General features: G+C 41.3%; 1 protein-coding gene across 5 annotated transcripts in view; it reads right to left on the bottom strand.

Moving 5' to 3' along the window:
* Positions 1 to 18,294: 18,294 nt before the first annotated feature.
* The window catches only part of TSC22D1 (TSC22 domain family member 1), a 76,691-nt gene continuing 72,498 nt past the window's right edge, over positions 18,295 to 22,487 (bottom strand). For all 5 annotated transcript variants that reach the window (XM_060769250.2, XM_060769254.2, XM_060769253.2 and 2 more), the window contains exon 3: positions 18,295 to 19,691. In XM_060769250.2, the coding sequence (XP_060625233.2) occupies positions 19,416 to 19,691 (276 nt within the window). In that variant the 3' untranslated portion in view covers positions 18,295 to 19,415. The remainder of the gene's footprint in view (positions 19,692 to 22,487) is intronic.

The following is a 22,487-nucleotide window of genomic DNA, read 5'->3' as shown; positions in this document are numbered from 1 at the left end:
AATACTGGTGGGGTTGTGAGGAGGATTGATTTTGTCCTTTGGGGGTTGTAGTTGCTGGGATTTATAGTTCACCTACAATATCAAAAAGCATTCTGAACTCCACCAATGATGGAATTGAACCAAACTTTGGGACATAGAGCTCCCATGACCAACAGAAAATACTAGAAGGGTTTGGTGGGCATTGACCTTGGGTTTTGGAGTTGTAGTTCACCTACATCCAGAGAGCATCGATACATCTGGATCAAACTTGGCACGAATACTCAATATGCACAAATGTGGACACTGGTGGGTTTGGAGAAGATAGACCTTGACATTTGGGAGTTGTAGTTGCTGGGATTTATAGTAAAGGTTGTCCCCTGACATTAAGTCCAGTCATGTCTGACTCTGGGGTGTGGTGCTCATCTCCATTTCTAAGCTGAAGAGCCAGCGTTGTCCAAAGACACCTCCACGGTCATGTGACCAGCATGACTGCATGGAGCGCCGTTACCTTCCCGCCAGAGCAGTACCTATTGATCTACTCACATTTGCATGTTTTTGAACTGCTAGGTTGGCAGAAGCTAGGGCTGACGGCGGAAGCTCATGCCACTCCCCGGAATCGAACCTGCGACCTTTCGGTCAACAAGCTCAGCAGCTCAGCACTTTAACCCACTGCGCCACCAGGGGCTCCGCTGGGATTTATAGTTCACCTATAATGTTCTTTGATTATAGGGGGGTGGGATTTATAGTTAACCTATAATCAAAGAACATTCTGAACTCCACCAATGATAGAACTGAGTCAAACTTCCCACACAGAACCCCACGACCAACAGAAAAAAACGTGTTTTCTAATTGTCTTTGGCGACCCCTCTGACACCCCTTCACGACCCCCCCCCAGGGGTCCCAACCCCTAGGTTGAGAAACAATGACTTAGGTGAACACAAAAAAAATCTGCATTTAGTGTCCTAGAGAGAAGAACTGTAAAAGCTTCAGCTTTAATCATGAATGTTTCCACAGTGCAAACTGTTTTAAGTCTCCAAGGATGTTTAGAAGGAAAGGAGATGGCTTTCCATTAATATTACTTTCTCCTTAATTGAAATCACCGTATGTCCTGATCATAACAGCTGACACAACCTGGACTAGTAACAAATAGAAGCTTTTAGCTATGGAACTATTTGTCTTCTCTGGGGATTTGTGCTGCTGCTGTCGTAATTCTTTCCTGCGACAAAGAAATGAAAAGACCAAATTTAGAAACGCAGGGTGGGACTTGAGCCAATATCCTTCCAAGAAGTGCAATGAAACCTTCAGCTTTATTCAAAAATCAGCCTTCACAAACATAATTTTATTTCTCCCTGGGTGTCTTCCCCGATTATAGTTTTAGCTTTTGGGGGGGGGGGGTGTAGAAATAATGAAACAATGAGGTGACGCAGAAGGGAAAGCAGAAAAGGCGGGGTTTAATCTGTTATTTACAATGAAATAATAACATCCTTGCTATTAATAAATGCAAAGGTCCATCTATTTATATATTTTTCCAGCTAAAGTGAGAAGGAGGAAAGAGAAACATTCTTGCAAATTCATGCAGGGTATTCTCTGTAGAGCTTCTGTGAGTATGGCAAAAAATCTGTGTCTCTTACATAAAAGGATTGTCCTAAAATGACACCTGGTAATTCAGACTGTATTCATATAATCTAGTTTTCTAGTATCGGAAGATGACATGCACTGCTTTTTGATTATATGGAGGCAGAGAAAGGCCACAGGATTGTACCTGATTATGTTAATAGGATATACACATAGAATTGCATTAATGGACCCAAGACTAATCAAGCAGCATTATGTAAACTTGGTATCTCTGTATTCAGATGCTTTTGATAATCACTCAGAGGCGGCCCTAGGTAATTTTCAACTGTAAGCAAACAGTATTTTGGTGCCCCACCCACCCCAACCAATCACTGATATATATACAGTATTTTCTGTTCGTCGTGGAAGTTCTGTGTACCATATTTGGTTCAATTCCATCATTGGTGGAGTTCAGAATGCTCTTTGATTGTAGGTGAACTATACATCCCAGTAACTACAACTTGCATATGTCAAGGTCTATTTTCCCCCAAGAACGCCTCAAGAGTGCCCCTGGGCAAATTCAACTATACTGCAAATGCTTACTTTGCGTAATGGGTTGAGCCGCCCCTGTAATCACTGCCTCCCAGTCCTCCCAGTTAGCAATGCCAGCATGCAACCATACCCCAGATAATGCAAAAAAAAAGAACCATTTGGAAACTAGAACTCAATTACTGGGGGCTTTTAGGTTTGCCAGGATGAAAACTGGAGAAGCTTGATGTAATGGCAGTGTAGAAGAAGGAATTTCAACAGGAGTTGCTTGTTACCTGATTGCACTACAAGCAACAACCTGCTGAAATTTCCTCCCCTACACAACCATTAAAAGTAGAGGAGCTCTCTCTAGTTTTCAAATTGAAAAGGCGATGTCTCGTTTTTATGGATCAGTCTTTTATTCATCATTCTGGCCAATATGGATCAAGAGGCTTATAAACTGTGGATTGGGAGAATCGAGTTGGGAGTCTCTATGCTGCTATTCAATAAAGATGGTTACATAATTAAGTAGTGCATGTAGCATTCCAGCCTCTATCTTTGCATACCTTGGGAGCACACTGAATGTGAAGAACCACATACCTTATCTTTGGGTGGCCCTGTTTTGCTCCCTAATGGGAAGTATTTAATAGGCACTCAACTACCCAAGTTATTTTTAGGGCTAATGCGTAAATCTTTTTTAACCTTTAACTCTTATTTTTAAAATATTAAATGTAATTATTAATTAAACATTTAGGAATATCAAATGGAAAATAGAAGTATTTAGGAAAGACCACTCTTTGACAGATATATAAAAATGTATTTAAACCGCAAAACTGCAGAACTTACTGACCAAAAGGTTGGCAGTTCAAATCCACAGAGTGGGGTGAGCTCCCGTTGTTAGGCCCAGCTTCTGCCAACCTAGCAGTTCCAAAACATGCAAATGTGAGTAGATCAATATGTACTACTCCGACAGGAAGGTAACAGCATTCCGTGCAGTCATATCAGCCACATGACCTTGGAGACGTCTACGGACAACGCTGGCTCTTTGTGTTAGAAATGGAGATAATAATAATTATTATTATTATTATTATTATTATTATTATTTATACACCACCACCATCTCCCCAAGGGGACTTGGGGCGGCTAACATGAGGGCAAGCCCAAAAATAATACAGCAAAATAGAAATAAAACAAAACAACAAAATACATAAAATAACAGAATAACATAAACAGTGCAAGATAACATAATAAAAATCAAACACAAAGGGCGGGCCAAATGCATGAACTAAAATGTTAAAAGCCTGGATGAGATGGGAATAAAAGAGTGTATAAAAAGTGTATTTATTTGGGAGGAGCCCAAGAAGGGGGGGCAGTGGGGATTGACCTTTATTAAGGACAGGGGAAAGAGCAACATGAGGACCACTATAAAAGCAAACAAAATGGGTTAAATGGTCACTCTCCGAAGGCACAGCGGAAAAGCAAAGTTTTTAGATTTTTCTTAAAGGCTGCTAGGGTGGGGGCTTGCCTAATCTCACCAGGTAATGAGTCCCAGAGCCGGGAGGCCACAGCGAAGAAGGCTCTTTCCCTCGTTCCCACAAGTTGTGCCTGTGATAGAGGAAGGGGCAGAAGGAGAGCCTCTCCAGAAGATCGAAGAGATCATGCACGTTTATGGTAGTATATACGGTCACAATGGTAGGCGGGTCCCAAACTGTTCAGGGCTTTATAGATGAGTATCACCCCCCCCCCCACCTGCCCCCCCAGAGTCAGACTCAACTAGGCTTAATGTCAAGGGGAAACCCTTACCTTTTATTTACAGAAGAAAACAACGTGATTGTATTGATTCAATCTAAAAAAAATCAATACGGTTTTTCATTGTGCCACATTGTTAAATGCTACATTTCATGTCTGCATATGGGATTTAATATATGCATAGAAGTATGAAAGCAAGTCAAGATACAAAGGGGTACTTCAAGTATTGAGTATCCAGAATTCAATTCATATTGATTTTCTGTAAGTTTTAACAATAGTCATGCATACTCTGAATATGCTGCATGGGCATACTATAAATTGAGCATGGTGGAGCAAAGTTAAACCTGATGGTCCTTCATAATAATAATAATAATTATTATTATTATTATTATTATTATTATTATTATTATTTCAAACCCTAGAACCTTAGAGTTGGGAGGAACTACAAGGGCCCAGTTCATAGAGATACACAAGTCAGTCTACATCTCTGAATAAATCATCACTTGTGAAAAGCTTCCATAGCTTGGAAATAAGGTACCCGGATGTCTATCATAGCACCATTTCAAATGAAACTGAATTGCTATATCTATTTACTAAGGCGTCAACCCTAAGGAATTCTGAGATCTGCTTGTAAATAAACCTGTTTAGAGTTGGAGTGCCTGAGAAGTTCTTTGGATTGTGACAGCTCTTGAGTAAGAGTGACCATAAATGGTCAATTCAAGCCAGGGTGTTCGCTCTTGTGACTTTTATATACAGAGGCAGAAAAAGAGCCAAGAAATAAGCTTATTGTCTGGAGGTCCTTAGGCCAGACTGCTGCTACTATTTTTGAAACTGGCCTCGCTAATCCACTTAGCCAAGAAAAACCTTCACCCTCTTTTGTTCAGACGGATTAAAAGCTCTCTTGTTTATATCTGTATATCCTCCCATTGCTTTCAGGAATAAAAAGGAGGGGGAAAACATTGTAAAGTGAAATATTAAATGGAAATAGTTCCTTCAAAGCTGAACATGCTCAGGTTCTTAAAGCAAGCTGGACCTCTGTATCTTCCAGCTTGAATGAAGCAGGTTCCTCTCCTGGCTTTCTGTCTGTAATATAACCAAGTAGATTCACAATGTTTGTAGAAAACAACAAAATGGTAATCGGTTTCCAAGAAAGTCATATCATTGCCTTAATGTGAAAAAAAAATCCTAGCAAAGTGTTGTGTAAAACCAAATTAACCAAAATAACAATCCATGAGTCAACAAGTTCCCTTGAACTTCTTTTTGAAAGCATGCATCCACTTATTTATGTATTGCATTATAAAGTGCCCACCCTGTCACCAAACCCAGATTTACATGCAAAATCAAGACAATTGCATTTTTTTTGGTCGTGTCAGGAGTGACTTGAGAAACTGCAAGTCGCTTCTGGTGTGAGAGAATTGGCCGTCTACAAGGACGTTGCCCAGGGGATGCCTGGATGTTTTGATGTTTTATCATCCTTGTGAGAGGCTTCTCTCATGTCCCTGCATGAGGAGCTGGAGCTGATAGAGGGAGCTCATCCGCACTCTCCCTGGATTCAAACTTGCGACCTGTCAGTCTTCAGTCCTGCCTGCACAGGGGTTTAACCCACTGCGCCACCAGGGTCTCCTGGCAATTACATGAACCAATTCAACTCAAAGAAGTAGGTTCTGGACTGGTGCCAGGCCCTGAGCCTTTGACTGTTGGTATCTGATGACTTTCTAAAATAGAAAAAAATGTAATTAATTGACACATATATATCATCACAGTACATTGGACAAAAATTGCTGGTTCACACATCAACTTGTCTAAGAAGCAATGCACTACACCAAAGATACCTCTGTCATTGAAAGCCCCTAGTGATATGTGAGTTCAGCTCCAAAAAATGCAGATTCAGGGTCCTGGTGAGCCTAAGCTCCAAAGTACCGAAACAGATGCAAATAGGATGAAGGCAAGGCTCAGAGGCTTATTCACTTCAGCCAAAAGTGAATATCAGAGAGAAAGCACTCTCCAATCAGACATAAAACAATGGATGCATACAGAGGCATTTAGAGAGATTTGACATCAATTCAAAGAATGGACATTTTCTGCTCCAGGCACTTATTGATGCAAGCTACAATCCGTGCACTAATTGTTGTAGGTGCGCCATCCACTGCTGCTTTTGATTGGTTCCCTGGAAATGTAATAAACTGTCATTGCCTGGTTTAAAGCTTGTGTTTTCCTGAGTCTGCCTTCTTTGGATGTGTGCAGGAAGGAACGTGGGTAGGGTTTGGGGCTGATGGGTTTTGATGGCTTTAATCCTGCCAGCCAGGATTTGACAATGGGTCTGGCCAGGCATGTAGCCGGGGGGGGGGGGGGGTGGTCCACAAGAAGGCCTTACTGGTGCATTATTTAAACTGTTATGTTTATTCATATCATGATCTGATCACCATACTCAATATATCCTATATGTATGGGGGTATTGGAGTAACGATGCAAAAGCTTCGCTAGGGTAGACCCTCTTTCACTCAGACTCAGTCCCCCCCAAATCAAACTCAGCCCCCCCCCCCCCCCCCCCCCCCCCGAATCAAAATCCTGGCTATGGGCCTGGGTCTGGCTGAGGAAACAATGGGTACCAAAACACCTTGATGGGTAACCAAGGAGAGACAAAGGATTGGGTGACTCTGTAACATTGGGATTAATCCATTATTGGGCAGAAGAGTTCCTTATTGGCCAAGAAGGATGGGCACCAGATGATTATGTCAACTGCCCAGAGGAGTAATGTGATTAGCCCTGTGTTCCCTTCGGGGTGTTTGAGCAACTGTGTATATGGGGGGAAGGTGCTCAGTTGATGGGGCCCACCATGGCCATCCAATCAGACCCCTCAGGATTGTGGATTTTGGAGTCCCAGTTTTCATAACTTTATTGACTCAGTTGTGTGAGCTTAACGATATGTTTGGGAGACATTCTGTTATTCCCAGCTTTGACTGTTATCTCAGCCTTATTGTTTTAAGATGCTGTCTTATGATTGTGTTATGTTCTTATTTAATTGATTTTTAATGCTGTTTTTATTTGTAACGTCGGCTTGTCCCCTTGTAAGCCACCCCGAGTCCCTTCAGGGAGATGGTGGTGGGGGTATTAAAATAAAGTTGTTGTTGTTGTTGTTGTTGTTGTTGTTGTGTTGTTGTTGTTGTTGTTGTTTGAAACACAACAAGAGGAGTCCACAGCAAACAAGATCACTCTGCTGGCTGTTGTATTGGATCACATGTTGGGCACTTCCCAAGTGTCTAGGACTGTGTGGTGTAAAGATATATTAGCATTCATTGAATCTATACCTCAGCTATGTTTTTTCAGCCATATTGTTTGTATATTGCTTTCAATTGTGCTATCATTTGTTTTTATCTGATGTTTTAATTGGTTAAGTGTTTTACATGTGTGTTTTCATTGTAATTTTGGGCGTGTCCCTTGTAAGCCGGCCGAGTCCCCTAGGGGAGATGGTTGGCGGGGTATAAAAATAAAGTTATTATTATTATGTAGCTGCAAATGCGTGCAGATCCCAGTAAGGTGGCCTTTTGCAGCTGGCAGATGGTAATCTTGTCAGCGCCGATTGTGTTTAAGTGCAGGCCAAGGTCTTTAGGCACTGCACCCAGTGTACCGATCACCACTGGGACCACCTTGACTGGCTTGTGCCAGAGTCTTTGCAGTTCGATCTTTAAATCCTCATATCATGTCAGCTTTATTATTATTATTATTATTATTATTATTATTCAGGTTGCAGAAACACCATTTGCCAAACGAATGTATATATTGACTGATATATAAAAATACAAATGTAGATATTATCTCAGATAACCCAGTGTCTATAACAAAGAAATTGGTTTATCACACATTATGGTAGTTCTAATTTTAAATCAGATAAAGGCGTAATAATATTTTGCAGACATACCGTAGTAGTTATGCTCAGCTGAGATAACAGACAGAGGTGGTACTAAATGCTATTGCTTTGGGGAATACCTATCAGGGGCCCAAAGCAAAGATTATGGGGTGGAGATGGATAATAAATATAATGGCTACCTATCTGCATGCAGTGGATGAAATTGAAAGCAAGTCCTATCTATCATGGTCCCACTGAAATTAATAGAATTCATTTCAATGGGCCTACCACTAGTAGAATTTAATCCTAAAGAAGCTAGGTGTAGAATAATTTCTGAACCAATTATGTTTCACTAATCTGTTTTTCTAAGTTATGAAATGTATCTGTAATCAAAAATATAATTAGGCTAGCGATATAAAAATCTGTCAGTCCTGTTCTTGTCAAAGTATCTTAACATTTCCATAGGTATTCTTTTCTCGTTCTCATTTCTGTGCCAGGTCTCAAAGCCCTTTGCAATAAAATAGAGATTTGTCCATGTAATTTCTTATTTTGGACTACAAACCCCAGAATCCCCAAGTTGGTTTTCAATACAAAACAAGTTGTTTGCTAATTTTTATATTTTTTCTGCACTTTTAAAATTACACACATATAAACATATCCATGAAAGTGAGTGCTTTTTCCTAAATGTATGAATATTTAGTTGCCCACCCCCCACCCCCGCCCAAAAAGCACATATGGTCTTGCACATGTTTCTTCCCTGTAAAATGTGTCACACTTGGCAAACGTGCAAATTTCCACTACAAGGTGTGTTCCTTTCTGATTGGCAGGAGTGAAAGGTGCAACGTGAGTATTCATATGAAAATGCCAATCTGGTTAATTTCTTACTACCCAAGCTTCTATTTTCTAATATCATATTACATATTTAATAAATTTAGTGTTATTTAAGAACATTGCTTCTAGAGACACTTGAAACTATCATATACAAGAAAAACAATAAAAAGCTAGCTAAGAAAATAGTTCTTAAAGGACAGTAGAGATGCCATAGATAGAGGAAGAAGGGGAAAAAAACAAAAGTTCTTTCCAGCATAAAATCCACCAGAAAAGGATTTCAACTCAAACTGAAGCTTAAATTACTGCCTATCCCATAGTGAATTATTGAGGGAGTTAATTCCTTTTATCCCTTCATCATACTGGAAAACTCCTTCACCTAAATTATAATTATAATGACAGCCACTTTGAAGATTACATCAACAGTACAAATGTATTGCAAACAAATACCAATATCATTAGAGATGAATTTCTTCCAGCAAAAAAGTGACTCATCATTCAATAGAAGAAATGCCTTGGGTGGTTTATATAGGGAGATATGCCCTTGAGGGAGCTGTTTTCCAATGAGGAGAATCTCATAGATGCTGGACACAAGAGAGAGAGCATGTGTTGAAATTTCTGCAGCTTTCACTCTCTGTGTTTGCATGGCTTCAAATGAAGGCAAATCCCATCATATTTGTGTGCTTCTCAGTTACCAGTCCCACAATGAATCTCAGTCAAATTAGTTGGGCATGAGCTACAGTTCCTGCTATTTCCTCTTCAAAATATAGTTGAGAATTTTAAATACCTTTAGGAATGGACATGTAGACATAATACCACCAAAAGCAGAAAACAACAAAGAATCTTCAGTTACCTTAAGGCAGGGGTGTCAAAGCCATTTTCATGGAGGACCACATCAGCTTCATGGTTGTCATCAAAGGACCATTGAATTCATGGATGGAGAATCTGTGGGTTGTTGGTTGTTTATTCGTTCAGTCGCTTCGGGATCTCATGGATCAGTCCATGTCAGATCTCCCTGTCGATAGTCACTATCCCTAGATCCTTCAAGGTCAAGCCAGTCACTTGAAAGATGACATCCATCCATCTTACCCTTAGACAGCCCCTCTTCCTTTTTCCTTCCTTTTTCCCCAGCATCATTGTCTTCTCTAAGCTTTCCTTTCTTCTCATGATGTGGCCAAAGTACTTCATCTTTGCCTCTAATATCCTTCCCTCCAGTGAGCAGTTGCACTTTATTTCCTGGAGTATGGACTAGTTTGATTTTCTTGCGGTCCAAGGCACTCTCAGAATTTTCCTCCAACATCAAAATTCAAAAGCATCTATCTTCTTTCGCTCAGCCTTCCTTATGGTCCAGCTCTCACATCCATAGGTTACTACAGGGAATACCATTGCTTTGACTATGCAGATCTTTGTTGCCAGTGTGATGTCTCTACTCTTCACTATTTTATCGAGATTGGTCATTGCTCTCCTCCCAAGAAGTAAACATCTTCTGATTTCCTGGCTGCAGTCTGCGTCTGCAGTAATCTTTGTGCCTAGAAATACAAAGTCTGCCACTGCCTCCACGTTTTCTCCCTCTATTTGCCAGTTATCAATCAGTTTGGTTGCCATCGTCTTGGCTTTTTTTAATGTTTAACTGCAACCCAGCTTTTGGACTTTCTTCTTTCACCTTGGTTATAATCTGTGGGTACACAGAGTCAACTATAATTTTTTCACATAGTGCCGGTGCTCTTTAGTTTTTACCCAGTTTGGAATCCCAAATGTTATTGAACAACATTTTTAATTATCTACCATGCGGACTGGGGAGAATGGGTATTGCAACTCAATTGCATTTGTGGCTCTGAAGTTGGGGAAAGGTTAAAGTACATTTTAAAGTCAGACATCATATTCTTGTATCTAAATCCAAACCCCCTCCTGACTAAACAGAACAAACTGCAGCCCTCCAAGTGTTACTTTATCACAACTCTCATCAGGTCTCATCATAATATTTAATGAGGAGTACAGGTGTTGTAGTCCGCACTCGGAGGGCCACATAAAAGGACATGGTGGCCCTTATTCAGCCTGTGGGCCTTGAATCATATAATCATAGAGTTGGAAGAGACCTCATGGGCCATCCAGTCCCACCCCCTGCCAAGAAGCAGGAAAATTGCATTCAAAACACTCCCGACAGATGGGTTTGATGCATGCACCTTAAGGAATAACCATTTTATTATGGTAGACCCTTCTGTATCTCTACAGATACTTGCCAACTCTGCATCTTAGGAAATGCTACCAGAGAGGAAATGTAGTTATGTTTCAAGTTGTTTCTGACTTATGGTAACCCTGACACACCTGACGGGGTTTTTTTGGTAATATCTGTTCAGAGTTCTTTTTGCCTTCCTCTGAATTGAGACTGTGCCTCCTCAATGGTAACTCAGTGGGCTTCCATGACTGAGTGGGGATTCGAGGTTAGAGGACCACAGTTTGATTGAGTCTGAGTTAATGTTTTTATAAGTGCATGTGTTTTCTTTTATTGTATTTTATATTGTGTTCACTCTTATGTTTTATTTTTAGGCACTTTGTGCCATCTGTAAGCTGGCCCAAGTCCCTTCGGGGAGATAGTGGTGGGATATAATAATAAAGTAGTAGTAGTAGTAGGGATGACCAAATGGGCTTAATCTCCAACCAAAACCAGTCTTTGAGACTGAGCAGATCCTCGCATATACTATTTCAGCTACCATAAAAATGTAGGTAAAGAACAGTAGGGGCATAGCATAAAGAAACAAGAAACCCAACAGGCTATTTTTACACTCTGGTGAAATTTGTTTACATGAAGTTATACCTTTATATATGTATGTGTGTGTGTGTACACACACACACATATGAAAAAAAAGATTTACGATATTATAGTTATATATTTTATGTTTTCACGAGACGTAGTTTGATGACTATGTTTATTTTTTGATGGTTTTAATGTTTTGTTTACATGTTTGAGTCCCAATCTGGGAGAAAAGTGGATTAGAAATAAATAAAATAAAATAAAATGAATGCATTGTTTGGGTTTTTGTTGTTGTTGCTGTTTGTTATGGCTTTATATAAAACAATTATATCACCTTAGTATTTTAATGATGCTGTTTTGAATTATATACTTTATGCCAATTGCAAACATTTGTACCAATGAGACTTGAGGCCAAACCATGAAAATGAGGAAAACATTATTATGTGTTTGGGGGAAGTTTTCAGAAAACTTCTTCCAGAGACACCCAGATCTTCAGAGGCCCACGAGAGCCATGGGATATTGAATGCCAATGGAAAATTCAGGGACAATGTGGCTCATTTGTACCCCGTGATGGTTTACTGGAAGGCATGTTTGGCTTACTGTAACCTGAACAGTAGGCGCATGTTCTTATGGAGTAAAAATACACTGCAGGCCACACAAGTCCACAGGAATGTTTTATTTTCTAACTAGTGTCAGAGCCATAGATTAGCTATAGAATCATCTTACGGTGATGCCCAGTACATTTCTGATAAGGAAAGAAAGAACACCTGAGCAGTACTGATGTGCCTCTGGAGTTGTATTCCATTTTTTTAATACAGGAAACAGATTAAATTGTTGAAACACAATTATGCACAGCATGATGTGTAATTAGCTATGCATATGGATATGTAATCATCACACGTAGTGGAAACATTTTGAAAAGCAATTTTAAAACATGCTTTAGTACTTGCACTGTGGACTGCCTCCTATTTATAGGGTCCCAGGGAAGCCGCCAAGTCGTCTTGCATGATACTATATTCCATTCCCCTTTCCAACCATCTTTTCATTTTCCCAGATGGTAAGCTGCTGTTTTGTGGCTCACTCCATCTTCACTGACATGTTTCCTTCCTCCCACCTCACCTTTGTTCAGACTCTTTTGTCTCCGCTGAATTTTCAGCAGAGCCAATATTATATTATACTGTAAAAACTACTATTAAATCGCCTGCTTGTTCTCCGTGTCTCTTTTTTAAGTATGTCAGTGCTTCAACTGTGGATGTTATTTGTGCTGAATCAGCTGAAAATTCAGCCAGGACAAAAAGGCCTGAAAGGAGATGTGGGGCTGGCAGGAAGGGGGGATTTCAATGAAGATGAAGTGTGCCCACTGGAAGAGAAAACGAATTGGGGAGAGTAGTACTATTTGTAGAGCCAGTGTGGTGTAGTGGTTTGTCCATTGGGCTATGATACTGGAATCAGAGTTTGAATCCCTGCTCAATCATAGAAAACCCCTGAGTAACTTATACTCTCTCAGCCTCAAAGGAAGGCAAAGGAAAAAAAACCTTTAAACAAATCTTGCAAAGATAATCCCAGAACAGATTTGTGTTAAGGTTGCCCTACGTCAGAAATTACTCAGAAGGCAGACAAGTTTATTTGATCCCTGTATCTTCTTAAGAGTTTCTTTCATTTATTATTAAGATAAGGATGTGGAAATTCTATCAATGTAGACATAGGTAAAGGTTTCCCCTTGACATTAATTCTAGTCATGTCTGACTCTGCGGGGTGGTGCTCATCTCAATTTCTAAGCCAAAGAGCTGCCGTTGTCTGTAGATGCTTCCGAAGTCATGTGGCCGGCATGATTGCTTCGGCGTTACCTTGTCGCCGAAGCAGTTCGCAGCTTGGGAGTGATCCTGGATTCATCGCTGAGTCAGGAACCCCAGGTCTCGGCGGTGGCCGGGAGAACTTTTGCACAATTAAAACTTGTGCACCAGCTGCGCCCGTACTTTGAGAAGTCTGACTTGGCAACGCACTCTACGTGGGGCTGCCTTTGAAGACCGCTAAGAAGCTTCAACTAGTCTAACGGTCGGCAGCCAGGTTACTCACCGGAGCGGCGTATAGGAAGTACACAATCCCTCTGTTATGTCAGCTCCACTGGCTGCCAATCAGCTTCCGAGCACAATTCAAAGTGCTGGTTTTAACCTTTAAAACTCTAAACGGTTCTGGCCCAAATTACCTGTCAAAACGTGTCTCCAGTTACGAACCATCACGAAGTTCAGGATCATCTGGAGAGGCCCTGCTCTCGATCCCACCCCCATCGCAAACGCGATTGGTGGGGACGAGGGACAGGGTCTTCTCAGCAGTGCTCCCCATCTGTGAAACTCCCTCCCCAGGGACATCATACTGGCCTCCCTCCTGTCTTTCAGAAGGAATCTTAAGAAATGGTTATGTGACCAGGCGTTCGACTAGTGACTGGCAGCAAGTGGAAAGAAGACTCAGGTAACCTGGGATAATAAATTGACCCAGACTTGGATTTGGTTTTTAACTGGCATGTTTAATCAATTGTTTTTAATTAACTGTTTTAATATTCTAATGTATTTATTGAAATGTTTTATGATGGTGATTACACTGTATAGTGGTTGTTGTGAGGCCACCCTAAGTCTGCCCTTGGGGGTGAGAAGGGCAGGGTATAAATATAGGAAATAAATAAATAAATAAATAAATAAATAAATACCTATTGATCTACTCATATTTGCATGTTTTTGAACTGCTAGGTTGGCAGAAGCTGGGGCTAACAATGGGAGCAAACCCCATGCCACAGATGCAAACCACTGACCTTCTGGTCAGCAAGTTCTGCAGCTTAGAAATGTAACCCACCGCACCACCGCGGCCCCCTAACAATGTAGACATAGAGAGGTATAATTGTTTTTAAAAGGGATATGTAGATTAAAAATAACTCCTTAAAACGTTTTTCTTTCTTTTCAAGAACATCTGAACTGCTTTGTTAGATCACAAACAGCAAATCTAAATATATAATTTGATCAGATGGTTCAAGATCTAACTGTGCTAAAGAGAATAAGTGAATTTGGGGGTGATGAATCAGATTATAATTAGGTGTAGATTCAGAACAAATATGAACACACATATTTGTGAAGGGACAGCTGCTTCCTTTAAAGCCTTTTAGAAAATAATTATACACGTTATTTGTGTATAATTACACAAAGGAGAGTTTATTAGTGATGATATCTAAATGGAGTTTCTTTCCTGTGGGGCACGAACAAGACCGAGGAAAGATAAAGACAGGCAGACCACTGAACTCTGCTTGCCAACTCCAAGGATTCTATGTGATGGGATATTGGAAGGAGAACACTTGGCATTTGGATGTTTTCTAACTAGCAGCAGGGGCTGTTCTCCCAATGGAGAAACTCAGCTACTTTCCCAATGAGAGTTGGAAAAAACACAGCCTTGGAAGAGATTGTGGATGCTGTTGCGGCCAGCTTGTCTCTCTTGCCAATCGTACAACTAACTGTTGGACTGGACAGTCCTTTCCAAAAGACTGCTATAGTTTGCAAGAATTCTTCTCCATTTGCATATGGTAATACTATTAACGGTTGCGCTACTGAGCTCTCTATGCCAACATAAATATCCTTCTCTGAAGAGGGCACACCATCTGCCACAGGAGATTTTATTTCAGGACTGGAGAATACTTGCAATCAATTCTCTGTTGCCCTCCATTTGCTTTGCACGTTGGTACCCTTAACATTTTCACCCATGACTATCAAAAACACTTGAAATGTTGACTGCTCTTGAATTGGCAATGCAATTTAAGACAGTGGGTTGTTGTAGGTTTTTCGGGTTATATGGCCATGTTCTAGAAGCATTCTCTCCTGATGTTTCGCCTGCATCTGTGGCAAGCATCCTCAGAGGTTGTGAGGATGCTTGCCATAGATGCAGGCGAAACGTCAGGAGAGAATGCTTCTAGAACATGGCCGTATAGCCCAAAAAACTTACAACAACCCAGTGATTCCAGCCATGAAAGCCTTCGACAACACATCAATTTGAGACAGTTCAGTTCCATTGCTTCTTAGCATCCTTTTCTAGATTTCTTCTCTTTGTTGTTCATTCGTTCAGTCGTCTCCGACTCTTCGTGACCTCATGGACCAGCCCACGCCAGAGCTCCCTGTCGGCCGTCACCACCCCCAGCTCCTTCAAGGTCAGTCCAGTCACTTCAAGGATACCATCCATCCATCTTGCCCTTGGTCGGCCCCTTTTCCTTTTACCTTCCACTTTCCCCAGCATCATTGTCTTCTCTTAGGAAATGGCAATTATTACATCTACTGGATATTTTTCCTCCTAGGACTGAGAAATGCCCATCGCCATTTCTGTAAGCGAATGGTTTGCTGCAGCCTGTTCCACGAAAGGCTGGCAGGGCGAATCAGAGAAAGAGGGCATTAATTTTTATGCTTATATTGTTTTGTTAATCTTATGCTTATGTTGCTTTACTTTGTATGTTTTGTGATGTTATCTGGGAACCGCTCTGAGTCCCCTCTGGGAGATAGGGTGGTATATAAATAAAGTTATTATTATTATTATTATTATTATTATTATTATTATTATTATTGAGCACTCCAGCTGGAGGTCAGCTGTGACCAGCAGTGCTACAGAATTTGAAGAGGCACAAATGGAGGGCAAAAGAGAGAAACATGCCAAGAGGAAGGCGCGTCAAGCCAACCCCGACCGGGACCACCTTCCACCTGGAAACCGATGCCCTCACTGTGGAAGAAGATGGAGATCAAGAATAGGGCTCCACAGCCACCTATGGACTCACAAGAATTCTGATCCTGGAAGACTATCCTACTCGGCCAACGAGGGATCGCCTAAATAAGTAAGTAAGTAAGTATAGTGATGAAATAAATAAAATCCTTCAATGCGGCTCAGTTACGTCTTTGAGAACTTGTTCCTAGCGGTAGATCAGTGAACGCCTCCCATTTGACTGCAACATACTCCTTAGGTGGTCTTTGGCAAACCGCTCCACTTAGCCTCATCTCCTGTTCTGTAATATGGAGATAATAATAAGCCACCTCATATTCCTAATGTAAGGCTTCCAAGGAATAATATGCACTTCAAATACTTCAAAGCCCAGTTGAAATTGCAGTGTATGTTAAAATTTATCTAATCCAACCCATCTGAATGACCCATTCAGAAGGCTGCATCAGAAGGCATCTTTTTCCATGAACAAGGGCTTCAGGCGCAAACGTGCCTTCCGTCACATGAGGAAGCACAAATTAGTTTGTTGCCAAGGTACAGGTGCAGCAGCCACTTCAGAGCCACCGAATGGCCTGTTGATCATTCACCACCAACCCCAGGCTCCTGTGCTTATAGGAAACAGCAGAGGGCAGCTAATTTCCTCAGAAAATTATGTGGTCTTTGATGTGACTGTGTCCAAAGACATAATATATTGTATGTACATATAATATTGATCATAATATTATAATACAATTTAATACTAATACAATATGATAATTATATATTATATATTACATTTAATATTACCAATAATATTGCAGTATAGTGGTATAATACAATATAATAATATATAATACTAATATTGTGCTAACCTAATTATTTTTATTAATTTATATATACATAATATATATATATATATTCATATAAATACTAGCCATCCCCTGCCACGCGTTGCTGTGGCCCAGTCTATGTATATGTGTTTTGTGTGTGTATATTTTTGTGTGCTTGCGTATATATATGTGGTTTTGCACATGTGTTGTAATGTATTTTTGGTTTTTGGTTTTTAAGTCCCTTCTGCTGAGTTTTTCAGTGTTTTTATGAGCAATGGTCATTTGATAGCCCGATATGTGTATTGTGTCCAAATTTCGCGTTAATTCGTCCAGTGCTTTTTGAGTTACGTTAATCCCACAAACTAACATTACATTTTTATTTATATAGATTATACACACACACAATGATGCTGGGGGAAATGGAAGGAAAAAGGATGAGGGGCCAACCAAGAGCAAGACAGATGGATGGTATCCTTGAAGTGACTGGCTTGACTCTGAAGGAGCTGGGGGTGGTGATGGCTGACAGGGAGCTCTGGCATGAGCCAGTCTATGAGATCATGAAGAGTTGGAAGCAACTGAACTAATAAACAACATACATACATACATACATACATATATATTCATGTCAGGAGTGACTTGAAAAACTGCAAGTTGCTTCTGGTGTGAGAGAATTGGCCATCTGCAAGGACGTTGACCAGGGGATGCCTGGATGTTTTGATGTTTTACCATCCTTGTGAGAGGCTTCCCTCATGTCCCCATATAGGGAGCTAGAGCTGACAGAGGGAGCTCATCCACTCTTCCCAGATTCGAACCTCCGACCTGTCAGTCTTCAGTCCTGCTAGCACAATGGTTTAACCCACTGTGCTATCGGGGGCTCCAATATATTGTATATATATATAACTTTTAAGGCACTTTGAGTCCCCTTTGGGGTGAGAAGGACAGGATATAGATGTCGTAAATAAATAAATAAGAAACATTATTCACAACATCCTGACTTCCACTGAAATGCTTGTTTTTTAGTCTGGCTGCATCCTTTTTATTCAAACACTAGCCGTACCCTGCCATGCATTGCTGTGGCCCGGTCTGTGTATATGTGTTTTGTGTGGGTATATATGCATATATATGTGTGTGTGTATATTTGTGTATATGTGTATATATGCAGTTTTGCACATGCATTTTAATGTATTTTTTTTTTGGCTTTTTAAGTCTCTTCTGCTGTGTTTTTCAGTGTTTTTATGAGTGATGGTCCCTTGTTGGGTTAGTAGGCGACTTGCGTCCAAATTTGGTGTCAATTCTTCCAGTGGTTTTTGAGTTATGTTAATCCCACAAACTAACATAACATTTTTATTTATATAGATTTTTCTTATAAAAAGGCAACTTCTTAAACCGCTCATTGTTGAAAAACACCACTGCTACCCTTTGCAAAACTTTTGCAAAACTCCAAGTCTTCATCATGTTAAATTTTGGTGGGCGGCAGATGTGGAAAGGAATAACGCTCTTCAAACTGCAACTTCTAAATCAAGGTTTTATGCTTTATTGGAAGTTGAGAAGTGCAATAGTTAAATAGGCTGACATTTTACAGTTTTCCTCCCCGCCTCCCAAGAACATGCACAGGAACATATGCATACTACTATACAGGTCATATGCAAAAGAGAGAAAGTGAGAAGTTGTTTTGTCAACTTCGCTCTCACGGATTGATCACAGCTGCATGAAACTGAATGACAAGTGAACAGCATTTGACTTCAAGGTATTCAGCTCCAAGGCAATATTTAGAGCTTACATAAACAGCCTCAATCAGCCAGTTTCTGAAGAGCTGTGTAGGTGCAAATCTTACTTATGTAGCATCAAAAATAAAATAAAAAAAACCTATCCAAACTTGAGTTCAGTTCATCCTTTAAATTCACTCTGTACAACTTAATGAGTAGTTACAGTTCCTATTTTACAAAGTAATTACACTAAATACATAAATATACAATAAGCAAATAAACCTTCATTGTTATGAACCTATGTCACAGCAATATGTCACCTACCTGCTCTCTTCCTAGAAACACATTTTTGCACCCGTCCTTGGCAACAAAAAGCAACAAGTGCACTGTAAGATTGCAGCAGGTCTCGAAGGCCAATGGGTCCCGCCATCTTTGCCCAAGGTCCCTTTCCCCTCAAGTCCCTTCACTTTGGCTTCTTGGTGGAATGCTGGAGGGAAGGGGTCTTCATCCCCGCTGCCCCAGACAATTTCTTCATACTTCCATGCTCAACAGCACTTGCATTCGTCATGGCACTCTATGGGAGGAAGACCTTAAGGGGGGGAAGCTTCAGGCACACCAGTCCATTGCGTCTTCGCAGCCAGCCACCTGCCCAAGCTGCTCATGTCCTCAGAGCATTTAGACCTGTGAGACAACCCCCGCCCCGCAACTTAAAGAATATCAAACAGAAATCGCAACTCCCCCATTCCCAAGGAGTAGTGGAATGCTGGGAAATGAAACGGCTTGGGGGCCATTGTGGATGCAGGGCGCGTAAAAGTCTTCGCGGCCGGGTGGCAGCATGCAGTGTGGCGTGGGCGATGGTGGGTTCCTGGGCAAGTCCTGCCTCTCTGCAGAGTCCAGGGCTCCTCTTGCCTCGGCGCCAGAGGGCCCTACGCGGAAGGTCCCGAGCCCTGTGGCGCCGGCTGGGAGGGGGCCGGCTGTGGCTGGGAGGGGGCCGTCGTCCCTTGCGGCTGCGAAGAGGGAGGCGGCGGACTCGTCTGCAGCTGCGCCTGGAACTGGGCCATCTGCTCGGGACTGGCCAGCGTCTTCAGAAGGCTGTTCTCCTGCTCTAGTTGGTTGTTCTTCTCAATTAACTCTTTGATCTGCTCCTTGAGAACCTCCACTTCCTCCCTTACAGCATACATTAAATGGCTCTTTACAAGATCCTGCAGGTGGAGGAAGAAGGAAAAGAAAAATACATCAGGGCATCTGGAAGGAACAGAAGAACCCACAGCCAATTTATTTGTTTATTTTGTGTTAGGAGCGACTTGAGAAATTGCAAGTCACTTCTGGTATGAGAAAATTGGCCGTCTGCAAGGACATCGCCCAGGGAAATGTTTTGATGTTTTATCATCCTTGTGGGAGGCTTTTCTCATGTCCCTGCATGGGGAACTGGAGCTGACAGAGGGAGCTCAACCCACTCTCCCCAGATTCGAACTGCTGACCTATTGGTCAGCAGTCCTCCTGGCACAAGGGTTTAACCCACTGTGCCACCAGGAGCTCCAGAGCCAAAACGGCAGAAGCAGACAAATCCAAACTAATGGCCCTTGTGATTTCTTCTTGGCTCCTACCAAGGATCAATTGCTTCTATATGGCTTTCAGCTTCCTATTCTTCAGCTCAGGAGAGAAGAATCATGCAGTCATCTGGCTGCAGCTGGACTGAGGTCCCTGGCACTCCTCACCACTGATTATGCTGCCTAAGGCTGCTGGGATATGTAGTCCAACAACATCTGGAGGGCCTCATAGTTTCCACTCTACTGTCATGATTGTCTGAATAATAGTGCATAAGTAATAACCAGAATCATAGAGTTGGAAGCGACTGCATGGGCCAACCCCCGGGCAGGCAGGAATAGCACAATCAAAACACCCCTGATAGATGGCCACCCAACCTCTTTTTAAAAGCCTCCAAAGAAGGAGCCTCCACCACACATCGTAACAATATCAGTATTGTTCACCAGAATACACAAACACACCTCTATTTTATTTTTTCACTTTCATTTGCTCTTCTGCTAAATAATCAAAACATACACACAGAGTTTGCATTACTCATTCTATAAACTATTTTTAACTAATACTTGAAAGTATTCGGTGTGCTTTAAAGAAGACAGGCAAGTGAGGCAAGGAAGCAGCTATTGCCAAACCAACCTAGGATGCATACACACTGCAGAATTAACACAGACTGGCAACATGTCATCTGCCATGACTATGCTATGGAATCATGGGAGCTATAGTTTGGTAAGGCAGCAGCACTCTTTGGCAGAGAAGGCTGAGGCCTTGCTACCCTCAGGATCCCTTAGCATTAAGCTAGGGCAGTTCAAATGGTGCCAAACTGCATTAACAAGTAAACATCACAATAAATTCTGCAGTGTAAATGCTCCCTCAGCGCCTTCCACACATCTTAATAAAATCCCAGATTATCTCCTTTGAACTGGGATATATGGCAGTGTGGACTCAGATAATCCAGTTCAAAGAAGATATTGTGGGACTTTCAGTCTTGATATTCTGGGTTATATGGCTGTGTGGAAGGGCCCTTAGACAAGTGGGTTAACCAGGAGGAAAGGCCAGGATCTAGCCAGAATCTGTCAAAGGCATGGGGCTCCCCACTATGAGAAGGGGCTCCTAACTGGGGCTGGCCAGTAATGAGTGCAGACACAATAATGAAATGTAGACTCTATAATGAAGTCCAGTATGGCTGAACTACAATATATGGGTCTACACCAGTGGTTCCCAACCAGTGGTTCCCAACCAGTTGTTTTGGACTTCAACTCCCAGAATTCCCAGACACTTTATGAGCCATTAGAAATTGTGGGGCCTGAAGTCCAAAACACCTGGAGGACTAAAGGCTGGGAACCATTGCTCTTCACGGACCATATAATGTGGTTCAAGCTGCAGTGTATGCCAGTGTAGATCCAGTCTTAACTGCCTGCCAACTGATTTCACTTTTATTGAGTCTGTGTGAATGTTTTTATCTGCATATGTGTTTTATTTTATTATATTTTATATTGTGCTTCATTTTATGTTTGTTTTAGGCACCTTGTGCTGTCTATAAGTTGCCCCTGAGTCCCTTCAGGGAGATGGTGGCAGGATATAATAGTTATTATTATGATTATTATGATTATTATTATTATTATTTCTCCAGTTCCAAAGAAAGACAAAGCAAGGAGACAGCAGCACAGGGAAGGCCTTGGCTGTTTCTCTCTGGCTCTACTGAAGTGTGACAGACACAGAGCCAGAACTATATTTTCCTAATTTACTGATAATGTCATATTCAACACTTCACTCCCAGCCAGGCCCTATAGTTTGCTTTTTGCACAAGCCTATGCCCTGCCCTCTCTAATCTGATTATGAGGGTATATTCCTGGTTGCTGGTTGTTGAGGCTCATTTGATACACTTTTACAATGTTTTTATATTTTGCCATTCTCAATTGTTTTTTAATTAGATTGTATATGTTATATTACATGTTATTATGTTTTAAAGTGTATTTTAGCTAGTAAATTTTGCCGTACGTTGGGCTTGGTCCCCATGTAAGCCACCCCGAGTTCCTTTGGGGAGATGGTGGCGGGGTATAAAACTAAAGTTATGATTATTATATTTCTTCCAATCTAAGACATGCTTTTTTCATATACATCGCTAAATATGGGGTGCGTCTTAGACTCAGAGGATCAGATGCATTTGTTTGCAGTAGCAGTATTGAAATCAGGGTGCGTTTTAGCATGTTACAATTCAACAACCAGCAACTAGGAATATGGTGGGCATAATCAGAATAAAGAGGGCAAACTATAGGGCCGGGCTGGGGGTGAAGCGTTGAATGCAACCTTATCAGTAAATTAGGAAAATATAGTTCTGGTTCTGTGTCTGTCACTCTTCTGTGGAGCCAGAGAGAAACAGCCCAAGGCCTTCCCTATGCTGCTGTCTCCTTGCTTTGTCTTTCTTTGGAGAAGTATTATTATTATTATTATTA

The sequence above is a fragment of the Anolis sagrei genome, chromosome 3, assembly GCF_037176765.1.
Source record: "Anolis sagrei isolate rAnoSag1 chromosome 3, rAnoSag1.mat, whole genome shotgun sequence".
In the NCBI taxonomy this organism is placed as follows: Eukaryota; Metazoa; Chordata; class Lepidosauria; order Squamata; family Dactyloidae; genus Anolis; species Anolis sagrei.
This window is presented reverse-complemented; position numbering and strand designations above follow the sequence as displayed.